The following is a 21,872-nucleotide window of genomic DNA, read 5'->3' as shown; positions in this document are numbered from 1 at the left end:
ATTAAGCACCTGGGTGCCACCCCCAGTCATCCTGATCTCTGTCTGGCCACTGGACTCAGATGGCTTTAGAGGAGAAAGTAAGGCTGGTGACTTTGCACAGCCCTGCCTCGCTTAAATCCAAGTCATTTACAAGTCATGGCACAATGTTCCTGTTGTCGTGGTCCTTTATGAGAATGAAGGACAAACCTCAACCTATGAGTAGTCCCAGTTGGCCCACTGGGGACCCAACTGGCCAGTTCCACTTACGCAATGTTCCTTCCTTCCTTCCTCCCTTCTTTCCTTCCTCCTTCCCCCTTTCCCTCCTTCCTCTTCCTCTGTCCACATACATTATCATACTCTTACCTGCACTTGTTCTGCACAAAGGAATATACATTTTGATGACTGAAGCCTAGCAAGATATCTTGGGGTTTAAGGGCTACATTTCAGTCTTAAATATCATGCTTTAAACCCAGTTCACTCTGGCTTCCAGTGATTGGCCAACAATCAGTCCCAGCCTAAGCACCACCTAGTGGTCATTGTTTGGGCCCCGATGGCCCAGAGTATATGTAAGTAGTAATTGTTTCTGTTTTGGCCAGAAACCCTGAGGGTCTTCCCCTCCCAGGTTTATTTTTTTATTTTAAAAAAAATTTGTTTAATTAGGTAAAAGGGGCCATTTCTTGACTCATTTCTTATCTAGCCTCAGTCACTAAATAGGTATTGACTTAGTCAAAGTGAGACCGTGGGGACCTTAGCATAAAAGGCCAGGGTCTCCCATGGCATCCAGGGCCATCTCCAGTCATCCTGATCTATGTCTTGCCACTGGGCCCAGATGACTCTGGAGGAGAGTGAGGCTAGTGACTTTGCACAGCCCTCCCTCGCTAAAATCCAATTCCCATGCAAGTTACGGCATCGTGTTCTCTTGGAGAACAAAGGACAAACAATAAAAATCATCTCAGTAGCTTGTCCTAGTCACCAGAGGTAGGTGTCAGCAGACAGGGGAGGGGGGCTCTAAGTATAAACCATGTTCATGCAATCGTTGCCCCCTCACTGATTCCCTAGAAATTAATAGTAGGTCTTTGTCCTTTTTCCTTCTCTTACCATTTGACTATTTCATCTTTTTCATTATTAGGTACCATGCTGAAAACAGAAACATCTGCTTTGGGGAATTTAAGTTTGGACCCCTTTTTATAAGGCTTTGCTATGAGCTTGACCTAGAACAGTCTGCAGTGGAGCTCATCAAAGACCAGGTCTGTCATTTATAATTTGTCTTCTTTGATTTGACCATTTTCGTGAGGGGGACCTCGGCCATTTCCTGTAAAGGTGACATTGACTTCTTTCCATAAGAGTAACATTGGCCACTTTCCATAAGGGTGGCATTGGCCATTTCCTGTATGGGTGACATATTTCCTTTTTGATAATGCATTGGAAAAGTCACCTCCTTTTTACCCATAGTTTTCCTTTGTGCCACTGCCAATCCAGTACTGAACTGTATGGGCCATTGGTATAACCCAACATAGGCTGCTTTTCTCTTCTTTGGGTGCTAATCCCTATTAAAATATGTCAGCATATTAGTTGTATCAGCAGCATAAGTGATTGCCAGTAACATATTCACCTGGCATGACTGTCACACGGAGACAGACAGATGTCTTTTCTCTCCAGTCAGGGCTCAGCTATATTCAGAGAAGCAAAGCATCCTCAGAGTGGTACCTTCCATTTCTGGGCCATTACTTCCCTCCCACTTTTGTGTCTCTTCTTCTGATTATTTATAACAAAAGTGTCACACACACACGCATTACTGCCCACAGTTCTTCCAAATGTAATTGGAAGATATTGAACAAAATAAATAAGAATGCGATAGAATATAGATAATGTTAATACATGGCTTCCTCAGTCAGTATGTAGCCCATAGGGATGTTTATGTATGATTTAGTGGCCCCCCCATTTCTTTTTGAGTCAGACACCATTGATTTACAAGATCATAGATTTTGATCTGGAAAGGGCCAGTCACTAAATCCAACCCCCCCATTTTATAGATAGGGAAATTGAGACACAGAGAGATTAAGAATTTGCACAGTCACCCAAGTGACTAAAGCAGAGTCAAGATTTGAACTTAGCACTCTCTTAATTGAATTACTTGTTGTTTTCAGAACACTTAAACATAATGTTATTTCATCTGATACTTATAAGACCTCCCCATTAGGCGGATGTGGAAACTGAGGCACACAGAGCTTAACCGACCTGCTGACTCCTAGGACTCCTAGGCCAGGTGTTCACCCAGTCTAGGGCATTTTCAGAAACAGAGTGACTGGTAAATCGAAGGTTTATTTCAGATCTTCTTTAGTTATACTAAGTTTCCTTCCACAGGAAGGTTTGCACATGTGAGAGTTAAGGTATGTTCCACTTTCCGAGGACCCACATGTAAACATCTACGTTGTACAACAAGTGAATGAGAAAGCGATTATTTTGTAGGAAAAGCTCCTCTGTGCTTTTAACACTGGGAATGCATCTTTATGCATTTCAGTGTTTATTGACAGTATAATACCAACAATAACAATAACTCATAGCTGTATATTTCTTTAAAGTTAATACAGCGCTTTCCTCACAGTGACCCTGTGAGGTAGATACTGCAGGTGTTGTTGCTGACATAGATTTTTTTAAAAGTAATGGCTGTGAGCCCATTGAATGTTTGAATATCTGGAAGGCAGCCTGGAGTGAGGGATTGAGAGCTGATTTGGAACTCTGGAAGACTTGGGTTCGGGTGCTGCCTCTGATGCACCCTGGACATGGACAGAGCACTTGACCTGTCAGTGTTCCGGGCCGCTGTCTGAGGCTGCAAGTTATACTCAGTGGTGACAGCTCTGCATTAGAAATGTTATTTAGAACCAATAATACCAAATAATGGCTGACATCTCTATGGTGCTGACTGTGAGCCAGACACTGTGCCAAGTGCTTTACAGTGATTATCTCACAGAAATGATCACTGCAAAGTGCATGCTTAGCCCACGGTCAGGACCATATATGAGCTATTATTTTAGAAAAAATAATTGTAAAGCACTTAGCACCGGGAGTTATTCTCCATAGGAGAGAGTCATTGTAAAGCATTTAGCACAGTGTCCGGCACTGTGTGGAAGTACTATGTGAATGTTAGATATTGTCATAGAGAAAAGAATTTTAAAATATTTAGCCTAGGAGATAATTATTGTAAAGCTCTTAGCACCATGAATTATTATCTGTGAGATGGTCATTGTAAAGGACTTGGCACAGTGAGACAGTAGTCATAGAGCATTTAGCACAGTGCTTAGGACGTTTGTTGTTCAGTCATTTCAGTTATATCCGAACCTTCAAGGCCCCGTTTGGGGTTTTCTTGGCAGAGATACTGGAGTGGTTTGCCATTTCCTTTTCTAATTTATTTTATAGATGAGGAAACTGAGGCAAACAGGGTTTAGTGACTTGCCCAGGGTCACACAGCTAGTAAAAGTCTGAGAGTGGGTTTGAATTCACAAAGATGAGTCTCCCTAACTCCAGGCCCAGTGGTCTAATCACTGTAGCACCAATCACTAGCTGCCCCAGCTGAGGGCATAATAAGCACTATATAAATGTTACCTGTTATTATTATCTCATTTGAACCTCACAACAACCCTGGAAGGTAGGTGCTGTTACTATCCCTACTTTACAGATGAGGAAACTGAGTCAGACAGGTTAGGTGATTTGCCGGGGGTCACGTGGCTAGTAAGTATCTGAGGCCAGATTTGACACTGGGTCTACCTGACTCCAAACTAAGCAGTTCTATCCGCTGAGCCTCCTAGCAGGCTTCTTCCTCTCTTCTTGCCTCTAAAAAAAAATCCCTATTTTACAGAGAAGCTAAATGTCTTATCCACAGTCATACAACTAGTAATTGTCTGAGGCAAGATTGAAACTCTCTTCTCTGGCTCCACTCCTTATTGGAGAAGTGGGATCTCAAACCAGAGCAGCAGTTGTCAATACTTTGACAAAAGCATCTCCGACATTCATGTTGCCCAATATGCTGGTACAAAAAAAGCAGACTCAACACCTTGATAACTTCCTAGAAAGAGGGGTTATATTTAGGCCTGTAGTTGGGAAATGTCAGGCCCTCCCCTTTAGGCAATCAATAGACTCTACCTGAAAAGCACATAAATCAAATTTTACTGTAAGCATTCTAATGGGAGCTGGCTATTTAAAGGATTCCTGTAATGAATCTTTCTGTGAAATGACTCATCAACTTTTATGTGTCTTCTGTCTTTTGTAAATTTTGACGTTCATCTGTCAGGCTTGCCTAAAGTATGGGAACATCTGTTAAAATTTGTCTCCTTGTCTGAGTCACTTCACACCTAGACTCTTTAAAAACTATACTTGTCAACAAAATAAGCTGATAATGTTTAATCGTCAGCTCTCAGTGGGGAGGGGTGGGATTATACACATGGCCCACTTTGATGTTTAATCTGTAGTACTGATGCTTTCTCCATCACATTCTTAGAGTCTAGATAAACAATAAAACAATCACTCGAGCCATGATTTGTAGCATGTGTCAGTTTTCTAAGGTATAAATGCTCTCTCTGAAAATTTAACAATTGGTTTTTGTGAACTGGTACTACAAGCCTAACTCTGCCTGTCAGAGAGAAGAGGTGAGTTTGTGTCTTCCCAGCAAATGCCCTTTTTTGTGAACTCCCCCCACCAATTATAGGGCTAACATTGATAGTGTTTGCTTGAATCTGAGCCCCCAGCCACAGGAGAACCTTGCACCATTGGGAGAGTGTTGTTGGTAAGAGTAGTTTTACCTTTCCTCACATATTTGAAAGCCTCGTTCCAAGAGATGCACCTGCCAGAAGGGAAGGAGCCTGCCATCAAATCAGTTCTCTTACTGACCAGGTGTCAGGTTTTGAGCAGTAAATCCCTGGCATGTCAGGAGTACATCTGCCCATTCTGAAGGCAGAGTGTGCAGACTGTAGAGGGAAATCAATCCTGATCAGATAAGACCATGCAGTGTAGGAGTAAAAACCACTTTAATAGTTGCTGATGTTAACTGCTTTCTCTGGTTGCTTTCTCCTGCAGCATTTGCTTGGTTTCTTTTCAGACTGCACATCATTCAATATCCTGATGAATATGTTATTTATCAAAGGCAATTATGAAGGTAAGTATATAGTTGTTTCTAAAAACAGACTGACCTTTTTGTAAGGAAGCACAGCAAAATGAAAAATTAGCCACATTAAAAAAAATGGATATATGTGATCCCACTGAATGTTTGAGTTATGGAAATCTTTTTTTTGTTTGTTTTGAGTCTAAAAGAATGATTGCTTGTCTGGCTTGCCGTAACGAGGCACATCAGATTTTATTTGTGCTGAAAACTCAAGGAGTTATAAAAGATGAGTGCCTTGTGCCCGGCATGATTTATTTTGAAATGCGTTAATTACCTATTGCCTTTTTGACAGACAGCGCTGATTGTGCAGAAAACTTGGTTTTCTGTGATTGACACAAAAGAAGTCAGGGTCCAGAGGCTCTCGGTGGGTCGCCCTTTTTCTAGTCCTCTGTTAATGCTTTTCCTTTTGGCAGGTGCGTTGGAGGTTTTAATAGAAATGAAAAACCAAGGGGTCAAGTTCAATAAAGACACCTACATCCTTGCTTTTGCAATTTGCTACAAACTGGTAAGATGATCTCTTTTAACTTTCAAAGCATGGGTGGGTTGAGGAGTCTTGGAGAAAGTTGTTTGTTGTAGCTGGTCTTTTTTTTCTTTTTAATAAATAAAGCCTAATTTTATCTTAAGGCTAAGATTTCCATCTGCTGCAAAAAAAATATGTAAGTATATAGTATATTGTACTGTATTGCATTGTATAAGTATATTAATTTTCAAGAAAACTAAGCTGTAAGGAGAAACAGCACGACATAGTGGATGGAGAATTGGACTTGGAGTCACGAAGTCCTGAATTTAGGGTCTGCTGGCATACATTGACAGTATGACCTTGGACAAGTCACTTTCTTGTGCAGCAGGCAACTTTCTAAGACTGACATCTAGGGTAGATTCTGATCTGTATTGGTAAACAGTTTCCTTATTAAAAAATTCCCTCCATCATTGAAACCACAGCTTTTTTTCTAAAGTGGAAAAAAAAAATATTGAACAATTTTTTTTTTAAGGAAAAATGTTTCATTTTGGGGGGGTGTTTTTCTCCTTTTAGAGACTGTTGGTAACTATAAATAAAATATAAATAACACTGGAATCGGAGAGATCAGGAGACCCAGGTTCTAGACTTTGCTATGTTACTAAATACCTATATGACCTTGGGTAAATATTAATATATTTTTGACATTTCATCTGTCAGGACCAAAGGTTTCTCATCTGTTAATGAGAAGGAAGGGATTAAATGATCTCTAAGGTCCCCTCCTTCGCTAAAACCTATGATCCTAAGTCTCTGCCTTATTAATCTTGTTCTCAGGCTCCTGTTCTCTCCTCCATTTCTTCCACCTTCAAGGCTCAGCTCAGCTGCCTCCTCCATGAAGCCTTCCTTCCCTGCTCACCCCAGCCAGAGGCCATCTTGCTAATTTTTATGGAATGTGTTAACCTAATTCCTAAACACTTAAGAGCCTTTTATTTTTGTATTTGATTTTGTACCGTTCTTGGTACTTGATGAATACTACTTTATGTTGTAGATAGAGTCAGACATATCGTAGAGGATTGAGGCCTGCCATGACTCTTAATATTTCCTCATAGCAACCAAGCAGAGTATTTTGCTCTTAATAAATGCTCAATAAATATGTTAATGAATGGATGGTTGGATGGACGGACAGATGCACAAGCGATCGGGTTAAACCAACACCCAAGGTGGGCTTCATTTTGGCTTTGTAGTCACTGAGCAAAAACTAACCAGCCTGATCATAGACCATGAAAGTATCTGAAAATACCCACAGTGCTCATAACCCACCCCTTGGGAAGCACAGCTGCTCAGAGGGATTACCATCTGGAAGGAAGTTCTCCCTTTTTTTTTTTTTTAAAGCAATCAGGGTTAAGTAACTTGCTCAAGGTTACACGGCCAGTTATTTCTGGGTGTAGTGCTGAGTATCTGAGCCCAGATTTGAACCCTAGGTCATCCCGACACTGGAGCCGGTGCTCTAACTTGCTGTGCTACCTGGCCGCCCCTCTCCCATTTCTTCAGTGTCTCTTCCATCTGCCTTGTTGTGTACCTCCCCAAGCTCTGACTCTTTTGTCCCTTTGGAAAGCCACAAAGTCACAAGCAAGATGTCCTCATGTTAGGATTCCCTTTTAAGGAATAGTTTCTCCTTTTACCTAATAAGTAGGCATCAAGTTAAATTGAGTTTAAATGTGGCTTCAGACACTTACCAGCTCTGTGACCCTGGGCAAGTCACTTACTCCAGTTTGCCTATAAAATGAACTGGAGAAGGCAATGGGAAACCACTCCAGTGTGTTCGCCAAGAAAATGCCAAAAGGGGTCACGCTCAGACATGACTGAAAATGACTAAAAAACAGTTAGCTAGGTGATCTCAGGTTCTTCAGCTTATCCATTCCAATGATTTATTTTATGTTTATGCTTTCAGGTAGTATGTGTGGTTGGGTGGGGGGGGGGGGGCGGGGGGGTTTGGAAGAGATAGTGGCCTCAAAATAAGCTTTTAGCATTGTAGATATTGAACATAACAAGCCCAAGTCTTTGACCTACTGATTGCATTCAAGCGAGGAGAGTCAAAACTTACATTCATGTAGCGATTGCCAGTTTTCAAAGTTCTTTCCTATTAAGACTCTTATAGGGTAGATATATGTGTGATCTATGGGGTACAGCACTATCAGCCCCATTTTACAAATGAGGAAAATAAGCTACCAATAATTTTAAGTCATATGTAATATGTATATGGCAGAGTCAAGACTGGAACCCAGACTCTTTGTCTGCTGGCCATTCCATTATTCAATCAACTTTATATAGTAAAGAATTTTGTGGAAAGAGTTTGAGCAGCCTAGGGAGAATTTTCTTCTAGGTTGCTTAGAACCAGAGTTGGAGGATTGGGTTGGTCAGATTTCATTAATTGTAACAATATTCCTAATAACTCTTACTGACATAGTGCTCACATATGCATGTATGTGTGTATGTATATGTGTATATGCATGTATACAGAGTGTGTTATCCTTATTTTACAGGTGAGGAGACTTAGAAAGCTTTACGTGACTTGCCCAGGCCACACAAGACAAAACTTAGAGCTGGGACCTAACCCCAACTATTCCAGGTTCAGACCCAGTGTTCTTTTGACTGTATCAAGTTTCTTCAGTAAACCAGTCAATGTTTGCTATTGTTCTGAGAATAGTCTCCTCCTTAAATGATCAGATTCTGTCCTTTCTAAGAAGACTTTACCTTGAAGATGTTGGTTGTCACTCAAAGTCATGACAGACAAAAGCAGAAATCACAATAGACAATGACCTCATAAGTCTACTCTGTTTCCAGTGACTATGAAAGGATGAGTTGAGGGCAGGAATTGGATTTTACCCTTGGAATCTCTTTGTTTTGCTGGTTTGTAGCTCATTTTCTTCATTTAAAAAAATAAATTTTGATGAGAGCCTTTTAAGACATGACCTCAGGTTGGTGTGCAAGTTGGAGGAGACTTGATGTGTGTCAGTGGAATGGAAATCCTTCCAGCTGGACATTCCCCCTGAATGCTGAGAATTCTGTAGAGTAACAAACCCAAGCATCTGGCTTATTTCTGGGTATGGGTCCATGTGCAGAAGCTGGTCGTGTGTGGAGATTAGCCCAGTCACATACTGGCAGGTAAAGGCCTGTCCAGTTCCAAGATAAAGCTTATTCAAAGCTTTAAAAACAAAAGTTAATTTAAAGCTACTGTTTTTGAGTAACAAAGAATTAAAAGAGAAAAATATCAATAGGAAACACTTTCACGAAATTTTAAAAAATGAGATAACTTATTTAATTGTTTTTTAATTAAAATGTGTGTTGGTGCTATTGGCATTTTGGTTGTTTGTCTAAGCCCTTTTTCTGTATGTAGAAAATCCTTATCTGGTGATTTGCAGATGCACCAGTCTCTTCGCACTCAGACCAGAGTCTACATGTGGACCTTCATAGCTTTCAAGGAGAAAGATCCAGGGCTAGTGGAGAATGCCCAGCCAAAGGAATCCATCTTGATCCCTGTTAACTCAGCTCAGTGAGCTTGAAAGTACTTGAGGATGTTTCACTAATTGTTGTCTCTTTGCAGAACAGTGCCAATTCTTTCAACACCTGCATGACTTTACTGGATGAAGCACTGATGAGAGGAGAAGTTTTGACAAGGCGAGCGTATGGTTTTGCCATAGCCTTAGCTCTGAAACAGGTATGGATTCAGGTGGAGAGTCCATGTAATTCGAAAAGCATATGAGATAGATACAGAGGAGAGGTACTTTGGTTAGTCTGACTGGTTTCAATAATGTTGACATTTTTCCCATCCGGTTTTTCTTCCATTTAGTTAAATAAGATTTTAGGAAGTACCCATTATTATTACAAGGCGCTATGTTAGGAATTGAGATCACAGGGGCAAAACCAGAAGAGTCCATGCCCTTCCTCACAGAGCTCATTTCTGAAGCTGTGGTTATGACCATTGGTGTAAAAGTCAAAGAAATGGAGACTTAGGGGCGGCTAGGGGGCGCAGTGAATAGAGCACCGGCCCTGGAGTCAGGAGGACCTGAGTTCAAATGCAGCCTCAGACACTTAACACAAAAACTAGCCGTGTGACCTTGGGCAAGTCACTTAACCCCAATTGCCCTCCAAAAAAGCACAAAAAAAAAAAAGAGAAATGGAGACCACCAAACCACAGGCATCCTTATCTATATAAGGATCCAGGCATGCTGTATATTGACTTAGAAGATCACATGTTAACATTTTCTTTATTCTATTGTACTTTTATTAATTTTGTTAAATATTTCCCAAGTTCGTTTTAATCTGGTTTAGGCCTTACTCAGGGGAGTTGTGGGTTAGTTGCATGTTTGACACCTCTGCTTATAATTACAGAGAAGGTTGTCCTCTCAGAAACTCAGGTTTCCATATATGAGTTGGGGCCCAAGCCTCTGGAAAACTCCAAAGAGAAATTGCCCAGATTTGAATAAACTCCACAAGGCTTCCTTCATGTCCGGCAGGAGCCGCCAAGTCATCTGGTTGCCCTTCTGAGCTGAATTCCACCTGCAATGAATGAGCATCCCAGAGCTGCTTATTGTTGTAAGACCATGGACCTGGTGTGTTTCCCAGGGTTCCAGGATAAAAAGGGAATTTTCCCCCTGGGCAAGTACTCAAAAGTACTAGCTGAGTACTCAGAAGGGTGAGCAGTCAAAGTGTGGCCAGGGCCATTGACCTTCAAATCCTAACAATCTAGCAGGGGTGGGGAACCTGTGGCCCCGAGGCCACGTGTGGCCCTTTAGGTCCTGAAGTGTGGCCCTTTGACTGAAATCCCCTTAGTAAAAGAATTTGTTCGGTAAAACTTGACTTAGTCAGAGGGCTGAACTTGAGGATCTAGAGGGTCACGTGTAACCTCATGGCTACAGGTTCCCCACCCCTGAAGGTGTTTAGGCCATCCTTTCAAAACAGTTAGAATTAGCCAGTGTCACAAGATGCGTATGATTTCCACCGTGTAATTGTCATTTCTGTTTGAAAGAATGGAATGTGTTACCTAATTCCTAAACACTTAAGAGCCTTTTATTTTTGCATTTGATTTTGTCATCTGACAGAACCATAGAATCATAGAATTTTAGACTTTATTTTATTTATTTATTTTTTTGCTTTTTGGAGGGCAATTGGGGTTAAGTGACTTGCCCAGGGTCACACGGCTAGTTTTTGTGTTAAGTGTCTGAGGCCGGATTTGAACTCAGGTCCTCCTGACTCCAGGGCTGGTGCCCTATTCACTGGGCCACATAGCTGCCCCCTGTTAAAGCAGTTTTTAAACATTTTTCTTAAAGTTTTAAGTTCCAAATTCTGTCCATCCCTTCCTCCCTCCCTCCTCCCTGAGATGGTAAGCAATCTGATATAATTTATATTATGTGCAATTATTTTTCACGTATTTTAATAATACTTTATTAACATCTATTGTTTTTATCTTGCCGAATTTCCCCCTTTTATATCTGGTCGTCTCAGTTCCAGAAATCTTACCTATTGTAACAAAGAAGAATTTAAAAAAAGAGGAAGAAGATAAATCAGCACAATGGGTGTGCAAAATTTGCAAAAAAATATGCAAAAGAATATGGCAGTATATGCAGCTTTCCTCTTGTGATCCCAATGTATATCAGTGATCAGAGAGGGAGACATCTTACATCTTTTGTTTGGGATCAAGCTTATTCTTTGTAACTTCTCTCTATTTTTTTTTAATAGTTTTTTTTTCTGGTTTTGTGTCAGGATTGGTTTTGAAAATACCTCTATCCCTCTGTCATATTTATCCTGCCCTGGTGACAAAAAAAAAATCATTTACCTTGATAACTATCTGACAGTATATACAATGGGAAGGAAATGGAAAGCATTTACATAATGCTATGTTCTGGGCATTTGGCTTTACAAATATCACATTTGATTTTCATAATGATCCTGTGAGTTGAGTGCTGTAATTAACCCCATTTTACAGTTGAGAAAACTGAGGTATTATTTATTTCTGGTCTATTTAATAGAATTTGCCAGTATATCCATTCCTATGGTTTCTACTATTATCCCTTGTGGTTTATTAAGTTTCTTTTTCCAAGAATGAGTCATTTAAATTCTCTTTCTTAATTTGTTAATATGGACATTTAAATTTTTGTCAATTTTAATTCTCTTCTTATATAATTCCTATACAATTGCCATATAGTCGGACAAAATAATTTTAATAATTTCCTTTGTTTCTTCCATATTTATTATGAATTCTCCTTTTTCGTTTTTGTTACTGAAGGTTTGATTTTCCTCTTTCCATTTTTTAAACCAGATTAGATAATAATAGTTTTTTTTAAATACCACCTAGTTTTGTTAATTAAATCTTTGTGCTTTTTCTTTTAGTTTTGTTAATATCTCTTATTTTCAGAATTTCTACTTTGATGTTTAATTTTGGATGATCTTCTAACTGATTTTTTAGATGCTTACCTAGTTCATTGATTTGGTCTTTCTTTTGTTAATGAAAAGATTTAGAGATAAATATTTTCCTTTGGCTACATCTGGTAAATTTTCAAAAGTCTTCCTATTTTTGTAATTTCCTTTGATAAAATTATCTTTTGTCTCTGATTTGTTCTTTGACTCACCAATAGGTTTTTATTTATTTAGTGTGGATAATTATTAATTATTTATAAAATATTTATTTTATTTATTAAGGTTTTTAGTCTTTACCTGGCCTTTGCTTCATTCTTCTACAGTCCTATTGAATTAGTTTTTATTCAGCTGTGGTCAGTAAAGAATATGCTTATTATTTCTATTTTCCTTTACTCCTTTGTGAGGATTTTATGCCTTAATATATGTTAAATGTCTTCTCCTCCCAGATTTATTTTATTTTCTTTGATCATTCTTTGTCTCATTTCTTACCCAGCCTTGATCACTGAATGGCTCAGTCAAAGTTAGACCCAGGAAAGACCGTAGCTTAAAAAGCTCAAGGTCTCCCACCACATCCAGGGCCATCTCCCGTTGTCCTGTCTTGCCATTGGACCCAGATGGCTCCAGAGGAGGAAGTGAGGCTAGTCACTTTGCACAGCCCCTCCCTCCCTTAAACACAGTTCCCATGCAAGTTATGGCATAACCTTCCTGATGTTGTGGTCCTCTTTGCTATTAAAGAACAAACAACAGCACTTAATGTGGTGCCTTGAACAAAGTTTGCTAAAGGCCTGTGGACTGACCCCTGACAGTCACTCATTAGGGGCAATGCTATTTAAGGCTGCAGCAGAATGACGGCTAATGCCAGTGATCACTAGTGTTACCCACTTACTTGAGGGGAATTGAGAGGAAGTATTCCATGCAATAGACATAAAGCTCATGATTGGATGAACCACAGATCCAGAGGAGGACCTGAACTGGCAGAGTTCTTAGAGCGCCATTTTTCTCTTTCTTTATGTATGAGTTGTTGCAACCCCTTGGGATTTCCTTACCGAGTATTTCTGTCTAGGACATAAGTCCTCTGGGCTTGTCCTTCAGGGAATAGCAGCCCTGAGGTGGGGACCTCATTCCATCTCTTTCTCATTTGGCCTTCTGGGATTACCAAGAAAAGAACCCTGAGCCCAGCTGAATAGGACATGCCGGAAAGTCTCTGGTTGACATTTCTCGAGCCTGTTTTCACCACAAGAAGCAGCAGAGAAATAGAAATCAGTTACACCCTGTTTGAAGAATGTTTAATGATTGGGAAAGGGCTGTTTCCATAAGGATCACCTTTTGGGTTCTTGGAGAAAAGGAGGTGAGATGTTCCATGGTCCGGGAGATCTTATTAAATCTTCGTTAAGACCCTGATAGAACAGTCCTCACCTATGATATTGTCTTTTTTTTTCCTTTCAGAACCAGGTGGCAAAGGCAAGATCTGTTTATTCTCACATCATGAACCCAAACAGCAAAGCATGCAGTAATTTAAATGTAAGTGATCATTTTAGATATAAATATAGGCCCTGAGGGGCAGTAAAATGATGCCCACTGTTTAGGGATGGTGTCTGTTACCATATCCTTCTCTATCAAGTCTTTGTTCATTCTTATAACCTTCAGCTACTTAGGGTGCAGAAAAGTGTGATATGGACAAAAAGTCAAATACATTTTTAAGTATATTTTTTAAACTTTAGGACAGTTACTGTACACAGACTAGCCTTTTTTCAGATCGTGGGATAAAGGGAAAGCTATTTTTCCTATATAGATAAGGAAGTAAACTATGGCAAGCAGAACTGCAGTCCATTATCACCTGAGAGGAAATTTCTTTTTTCCTTTAAATCCTATTAATAGATTGTAGTTATCTTACCCACACAGTCTAAATTATGAATATGTTAAAGTTTAAAAACTACACAAAGACTTCCTTAAGATGCCATGTAATTTTTGCTTTTAGAAAATCTCTGTCACCCACTGCAACCATCTTCACTCTCCCTCCCTCTTTTGGCCATCTTACCCACCCTTAATCCCTGAATGGGCTTTGGCTCAGTCTAAGTGAGAAGCTTAAAAAGACCAAGCTCTCTCACTACATCTGGGGCTATCTCCAGTTGTCCTGATCAGTGTCTTTCCACTGGACCCAGATGGTTCTGGAGGAGAAAGTGAGGCTGATGACCCTGCACAACCTTCCCTCACTTATATCCAATTTATTTGAATGCCATTGCATCATTTTTATGATGTCAAATCAGAGGAGTTGATTGCCTATAGTCACACAGCTCGTATTTATATATTAAAGAGTTCCACCTGTGCCAATTATTCTGACTTACATCTTCCTGACTCCATTTCCTGCTGTCTATTCACTCTGCCACCCAGCTGCCTACGTGGGGAAATACAGGGGAAAAAATAGTTTGATACATCAGATCATTTTAATCAATGAACGTGTGTGTGTGTGTGTGTGTGTGTGTGTGTGCTAAAGAATCATTTCTGTGCTAAATAGTAATTTCTGAAAACCTTTTGAAAAGGTTTCTCTGAATCAATCTTGGTTAGGGCTAAGCCTTCCCTTGGAATTTTTAAGGGTACTTTGGTAATTATTGTTAAAGGGAAACCTGACAAATGGGCAGCTGGTGAGTCAGAAAATTCAGAAAATCCAAAGGAAATAATTTTCTTTACCTAACTTGTGCATTCATGACTCATGTTAAGATTTTTTCCTCCTATCAGTTGGAATTTGAGCTGGCCTTATCTTCCGTTTCCTCACTCTCTCTCTCATCTGTATCCTTGCTTTGGCCAATATGCCCAGGGACCTTGGTTGCCAATTTTCCAGTTTCTCCCCGATCGGTCCCACATTGATTGATCGGGATATCTCTTGCAGACACAGCCACATTGGCTCAGCTCTGCCCGTCCGAGCTGAGACCATCAATACTGAGAGAGCTCCAGGTCCTGTTTCGTATTCTGCTCAATATCAGAGGATTAATTTCCACTTCCAGATATGTCTGGAACCAGCCAAAAGCAGATCAGGGTCAATTCCCCGTGATTCGATTTGAATTTGCTCGTTTCTGTATACACAGAACTGGCAAAGTTCCAAAGGGAGACTGGGTTCAGAATGGTGCTCCCTGTTCTCTTTGCTTTGGGGATTAACGTGCAATGGTAACACATGGTTACTGTGGTTACTGCTGCTGCCCTTATTTGTATGTGTGGCACAGGTGGAACTCCTTTAAGCTCCAGCCTTTCCCTTGGTCAGAGATTACCCTTAAATCCCATTACATGCTGAAAGAAAGAACATGGAATTTAGACTCTGAGGATCTGGGTCAAAATCCTGGCTGTGCCATGATAAATGGCAGAGATAAAACTGTGTATGTGAGCTGGACAGGTAACATATCAGTGGGCCTCCGTTTCCCCAGCTATAAAATGAGGGGGTTGACCTCTGAGGCTTTTTCTAGCTCAGCTTTCTGTGGATCTTGTGATGCCAAGCAGGAAGCCTTCCCAGACTAAAACATGAGAAATTGGGGAAAACTTGAACTCCATTAGGTCTGTAGATTTAAAGCTATGAAGAGACCTAAGAGGTCATCTCTTCCACCTGCTGTTTTACAGAGGAGGAAACTGAGGTCCAGAGAAGTGGTCACACAAGTACTTCACACCAGAGCCAAGACTTGAACACTGACTTCCAATCTGTTACTTTTCCCACTGCACTATATAGAGTACTCTCACAACCCCCTTTATGACAATAGTATTTTTTTTTTCTATGTGGAGGGGGAAAGGCAGGGTAGTTGGGATTAAGTGACTTGCTCAAGGTCATACAGCTAGTAATTGTTAAGTATCTGAGGCTGGATTTGAACTCAGGTCCTCCTGACTCCAAGGCCGGTGCTCTATTCACCACCTAGCCACCCCGACAGTCATCTTTTTTGCCCATGAGATCTACTTCAGGTCTTACCCCACTTAGAGAGGGAGAGAGACAGATGGACTCATCCCATTCCTAAATTTTTGGAACTACTGTGCACCTTTTAAAAAATTCACGTATATCAAATTCCTGCAAGACTGCAGCATCCTTGTGACTTGGCATTATTTCCTGGGGCCATGGGTGATTATGGCGGCAGAGGGAGCAGAGACTCCATAAATAGTTTCTCATATCAAATTTTCCCCTGCTCCCTTGAAATTCGATTTTCATGGCCTTCATTTTGATATCTCTTGAAAGATTAGAGCAGTCTTTCTCAACCTCTTTGGCAGTCTGGCAAAGCCCATGGACCCCTTCTCAGAATATTTTTAAATGTTTTAAATGAAATACATAGAATCATAAAAGAAATTTTATTGGAAAATAGTTATTAAATTTTAAAAAATTCATGGACCCCAGGTTAAGAGAAGCTGTTCCCCTCTTAGCTCATGGACCCCCTGAAAAAATTTACCTCTGGGACCCCTTGGTTTTGTGGACTCCAGGGTAAAAATCCCTCAGCTTGAGCAATACTATGCCCTTCACTCTGGTTTCTTTCTCTCTCCTGGAAACTCCAGCTAGGGAAAAGGCTGCTGATAAGAAGCCCTTCTTCCTCCTCCTTGCCCATATCCATCCCCTCCTCATCCTAGAGTGTGAGCCAAGGTGTTGATCTGACCTTGAAAGCCCTCTTTGGAACCAGGTTCCTTGCAGGAAGGGGGTAATTTGAGGAGAGAAAGTGAAATCTGCCAGAACCCTCCTCCTGCTTTGTGTCCTGCCTTGGCCTCCAAGGCACTACTTTTCAGCCGGGCAGCCTTAGGACACATTTACTGGGCACATAACCTCCCAGGTTTTAGGAAGGCAAGGGCAGCCCCAGGGCACTCTGGGTGTCACAGTTAACAGAGGTTGGCAGTCCCTCACTGGCACTGGTAAGGGCAGCCTGTCCTAGAATCACAGATTTAGAGTTGGAAGGGACCAAATGTCTCACTTTACAAGTGAGGAAACTGAGGTCCACAGGGGTGAAGCTTCCCTCAGTAGAGGGAGTGGTCTTTTACTTACCTGCTAGAGTACAGCCAATAGAGGTGACTCTCCTCTATCCCTCCCTGGACAGCTCTTCTCTGGTAAGTCATCCTTCTGTTCTTTCATTTCCTTGGTTTGTTTTTTGGAGAGGGAAGACAGGGCAATTGAGGCCAGATTTGAACTCAGGTCCTCCTGACTCCAGGGTCGGTGCTCCATTCACTGTGTCACCTAGCCACCCCTGATTTCCTTTTGATTATTAAAATATGGCCCTCACTCAATAACCCTAGCAACTAACCTACCTATGGAAGTATGTAGAAATTGAGCTGCGCCAAAAGAGCAGCCAGGGGGCAGAGAGGATAGAATGCCCAGCCGGAAGTCAGGAAGACGCATATACACGAGTTCAAATGCGACCTCAGACGCTTACTAGCTGTGTGACCCTGGGCAAGTCACTTCACCCTGTTTGCCTCAGTTTCCTCATCTGTAAAATGAGCCGGAGAAGGAAATGGAAAACTACTCCAGTATCTTTGTCAAATGGGGTCACAAAGTTGGACGCAAGTGAACAACAATAGCAGTGAGCTATTAGGGAAAGGAGTATGTGGTACAGTAGAAAGAGTGTTGAATTTGGAGTCAGAGGACCCAGGTTCGAATCCCGCTGCCACCTACGGTCTGAGCTTGGGCAAGTCTCTTGCTTCTCTAGGCCTCAGTAGAGAACAACTCAAGTCCCTTCTACTTTACCCATGATTCCTTTGTATAGGGCCAGTTAGCTTAGTTGATGAGAGATTGGGGCTGAGCCCAAGTGGGTAGATTCATCCCCCTCTTGGGCCATCTTTTCCATGGAAAATCTACCTCCAAATTCCTGATTCCACAAGCAATAGGTAGGAAAGTGTGTGTGTGTGTGTGTGTGTGTGTGTGTGTGTGTGTGTGCATGCATGTGCGCGCACCTACCCAAGAACATACACACACATACATACACAGACACACATACATACATACAGATATATATATGCGCGCGTGTGTGTATTCAATAGAAATCCATCACTGCTGGAAATATAACTCAATATTTTCCCTGTGTATGCAAGGAGGAGGAGGAGAAAAGAAAGATCCATAATATTCTTTTCTTGTATGAATTCAAGACAGTGCATGTTTTTGATGGTTTCGTAGATAGAGTGTAAATCCATAAATACAACAAGCTTCTTCTACTTCATACACCAAGTATTAATACCATATGTGTTCTAGTTTCTCAGTCTATAAAATACTCACAGCTGTCCCTTGCCTACCCAACAGAACCATAGAGAAGTAAGGTTCACAAAGTATGGGGATAGTGTGGTGGAGTGGTGTCCTACTCAAACAGACGTGGGTCCCTGTAGCTGCCTCCTACCTTTTGGGAGGTATTTTTATTGCAATTGAGTATTTTCTTATAATTTATATTTTTATTTGTTGTGGCAAACATTTCCCAATTACATTTTAATCTGGTTCTTATGGGTGATTGAAGGACTGGACTCAGCCTCAGAAGATCTGGGTTCCACTGTTGACTGTATCACATCCTGCCTGAGGACATCTTAGGGAAATAACTTAACCACTCTGAGCCTCAGTTTCCTCATCTTTTTTAACAAGGGGGTTGGACTACATGATGTCCAGTCAGTCAAGAAGTATTTAAGTGGCTACCATATGGCAGGCACTTTTGGGCCAGGCATAGGGATACAAGTATAAAGAATAAAATAATCCCTACTTGCAGAGAGTTGACGTTCAAATGGGCAGAGTAGATAGAGTACCAGACCTAGTGTCAGGAGGGCCTGAGTTCAAATGTGGCCTCTGACACTTGCTAGCTGTGTGACCCTGGGCAAGTCACTTAAACACGTTTGCCTCAGTTTCCTCATCTATAAAGTGAGCTGGAGAAGGAAATGGCAGACCACACCAGTATCTTTGCTAAGAAAACACTAAATGGGGTCACAGAGAGTTAGACAGGACTGAATAACAACAACATTCAAATGGTGAATATGACGAATATGTATAAAAATGTATATACAGGGGCAGCTAGGTGGCAGAGTGAATAGAGCACCGGCCTGGGATCAGGAGGATCCCAGTTCAAAACTGGCCATAGCCACTTGATACTTACTAGCTGTGTGCAAGTCACTTAACCCCAATTGCCCTGCCTTCCCCGTACAAAAAATAATCTGTGTGTGTGTGTGACACACACACAGAGCATAAATATAATTTGAATAAAAACAAGTATGAACAAAATAGTTCAACACAAGGCAGTTTTGGAGGGAGGACATTAGCATATAATTTACTTCAAGCTTCTGTGATCCTATAATTTTTTTTAAATAAATTTTTATTGATCTCTGTTGGTATTTTTGCATCAATAGAATTTCTCCCAGCATCTCTCCTCTTCTTTCTTTTAGAGCTACGTCATATAACAGAAGTTTTTTTTAAGAAAAAAAGTATCAAAAACAATACATTGAATACTTATTGACTCCCCCCCCCCCATGAGCCTTCCATTAATGGGGATGATTGTGTGAGTGCAAAGTGATACCCTAAGTGGTTGACCCTGAGCTGCAGAAAGAACACAGGCTATTTTAGGTTTTTTAATGGCTTGCTGCACTTTGGGTTGGATATTAAGGGAATGGGATTTCCTGTCATTTGGGTACATTTTGTGGGCATCTTTTAGACCATCAATTCTTAACCTTTTTTGTGTCCTGGCCTGTCTTTGTCAGTCTGGGCAAGCCTAGGGACCCTTTCTCCAAATGATGTTTCTCAGTGCATAAAATAAAATACAAGGGGTTACAAAAGAAATCAATTATATTGAAATATAATTATCAGAATAGTTAACAAACAAGTTCATAGACCCCAGCTTTTGGAGATAGCCGTAAGAAGGCAGGCCTAAGAACATCCTCGTGAGACTTTCCAAGGGTAGAATGGAGGCTTGTCAAGGTTCATGTTCTCAGATTCCAGACCAGTGGTATTGCTGCAGTTTAAACCCAGGGACGCCAAAAACTGTTGAAGTGGGGGCTCTGCCCACCCCAAAACTGTTGGGGTTTCATGATGTGTTGTGGTGGAACCATCTCAAAGAATTCAGAGTCAGACCACCTCTCATCCAAGTATAGGCATTTATTGAGATTGATGCCTCTCATGAAGCAGGCTAAGTTCCAGGAGGAACCAGCAACTTCAGAGAAAGCAAGATGGAATTTTTATAGGGTAAAGGAGCAATTACAGAACAGAAATTTACATAGAATAGAGGAATATCATTAATATTAAAAAGGCAGGAGGAGTTTGTTAAGGGATTAGGTAATGGAGGAGGGGTCCCATCTATGGTTCAGTGGTTAAACATTCTGGTCATTCTGCCCTCCAACGGACTAGCTATTGTGGTCCTGTCTGGTTAAGACAGATAGTTAGTTATTGTGGTCCTGTCTTGGGCTAGATGGATGATGTAATTGTGATTGAATATAAGAACACACTGGTTTCTGTGGGAATGGGTCTGGGGTCTGGGATCTCATAATATGGATACACCTGCTATTTCTGTGGGAACTGAGTTCATGGACACACCTGTTCTAGTGAGCAGTGAGGCATATATGAAGAAGTTAGGATATTGATGGGGGGTGAGGGGGAGGCCCTAGGTAGGTACAGTGGGCCTGCTGTTGGAGCTGGGGGCAACTTTTTTAGGATCCCATCAGTATTTGGTTCTTTCTGTGGTCCAGGTCCTTATCCATGCCCACTCAGACATGTTGGAAGGAACCCTGCAGATACTAGAGGCATCTACAGAAAAAAGCGACTTCAGCTTTCTGAAGAAGCAGGAATTCTCAGAGGAAGTGGTCAGTACCTGGGAATGGGAGGCACTTGCTGGGCTTGGTGGCTCAGTGCCTGGGACTGGGAAGGCTGACTCTGTCAGGTCTCTTGAGCTCAGGTGTTCTGAGCTGCAGTGACTGTGTTGAATGGGGGTCTGCACTGCGTTAGGCAGTCTTATGTCAGGATTAAATTTAGCAAAACCTTGTCTTCAATTCATTAAATATTTATTAAGCTCCTACTGTGCTAAGTGCTTTATAGGAAGTTAGCATGGTTTAGGAGATAGAGAAACCGTGGCGTTAGAAGACTTGGGCACCATTTCTGACACTGCTGCATAATAGCCATGTGACCTTGGGCAGGTATACTATTGTGACTTACCAGGTTATTGTTAGGGTTACAGTATAGTGAATGGGCAGCTAGGTGGCTCAGTGGTTACAGTGCTGGCCGGGAGTCAGGAAGACCTCAGTTCAAATTCAGCCTCAGACACTTACCAGCTGTGTGACCCTGGGCAAGTCACTTAACCCTGTTTGGCTCAGTTTCCTCATCTGTAAAATGATTTGGAAAAGGAAATGGCAAACCACTCCTGTGTCTCTGCTAAGAAATCCCCAAATGGGGTCACGAAGAATCAGACACAACTGAAAAGACTCTGCAGCGCAGTATATAAAGGGCTTTTAAAAAGCACTTTGTAAATGTAAACTATCGTCATCATTACTCGCAGAGGGTCTCTCTCTCCCATCCTGACAGCATATAAGCCACCACATGTTCTAACATTGATTGGGCTTCATTTGTTCAGTCATTTCAGTTGTGTCTGGCTTTTTGTGACCCCGTTTTAGGGTTTTTTTGGCAGAGATACTGGAGTAGTTTGCCTTTTCCTTCTGCAGCTCATTTTACAGATGAGGAAACTGAGGCAAACAGTGTTAAGTGACTCGCCCAAGGTCACACAGCTAGTAAGTGCCTGAGGCCAGATTTGAACTCAGGAAGAAGAGTCTTCCTGACTCTCGGCCTGGTGCTCTATCCACTGCATCAGCAAGCAGCCCCATATCATGATATACCCATATCCCATAATAGCCTGGATAATCATTGATTGGCAAAATTGTGATTTTAATGGCATACGGCAGTGATGTTCA

General features: G+C 41.3%; 1 protein-coding gene across 5 annotated transcripts in view; it reads left to right on the top strand.

Annotated features, from left to right (window-relative positions):
* PTCD2 (pentatricopeptide repeat domain 2) overlaps window positions 1-21,872 on the top strand; it is a 61,111-nt gene that overhangs the window by 11,124 nt on the left and 28,115 nt on the right. For 4 of the 5 annotated variants that reach the window (XM_069084980.1, XM_069084978.1, XM_069084977.1 and 1 more), the window contains exons 4-9: window positions 1,109-1,226; window positions 5,050-5,128; window positions 5,548-5,639; window positions 9,196-9,309; window positions 13,455-13,529; window positions 20,661-20,774. In XM_069084980.1, coding sequence (XP_068941081.1) covers window positions 1,109-1,226; window positions 5,050-5,128; window positions 5,548-5,639; window positions 9,196-9,309; window positions 13,455-13,529; window positions 20,661-20,774 — 592 coding nt within the window. The remainder of the gene's footprint in view (window positions 1-1,108; window positions 1,227-5,049; window positions 5,129-5,547; window positions 5,640-9,195; window positions 9,310-13,454; window positions 13,530-20,660; window positions 20,775-21,872) is intronic. The other variant, XM_069084979.1, reaches the window with a different exon arrangement.

The sequence above is a fragment of the Petaurus breviceps genome, unplaced genomic scaffold (genome assembly GCF_028583685.1).
Source record: "Petaurus breviceps papuanus isolate PSGF00001 unplaced genomic scaffold, PetGlider_PUasm1.0 175, whole genome shotgun sequence".
Lineage (NCBI taxonomy): Eukaryota > Metazoa > Chordata > Mammalia > Diprotodontia > Petauridae > Petaurus > Petaurus breviceps.
Note: the sequence above shows the minus strand (reverse complement) of the source record. Positions and strands in the feature narration are given on the sequence as shown.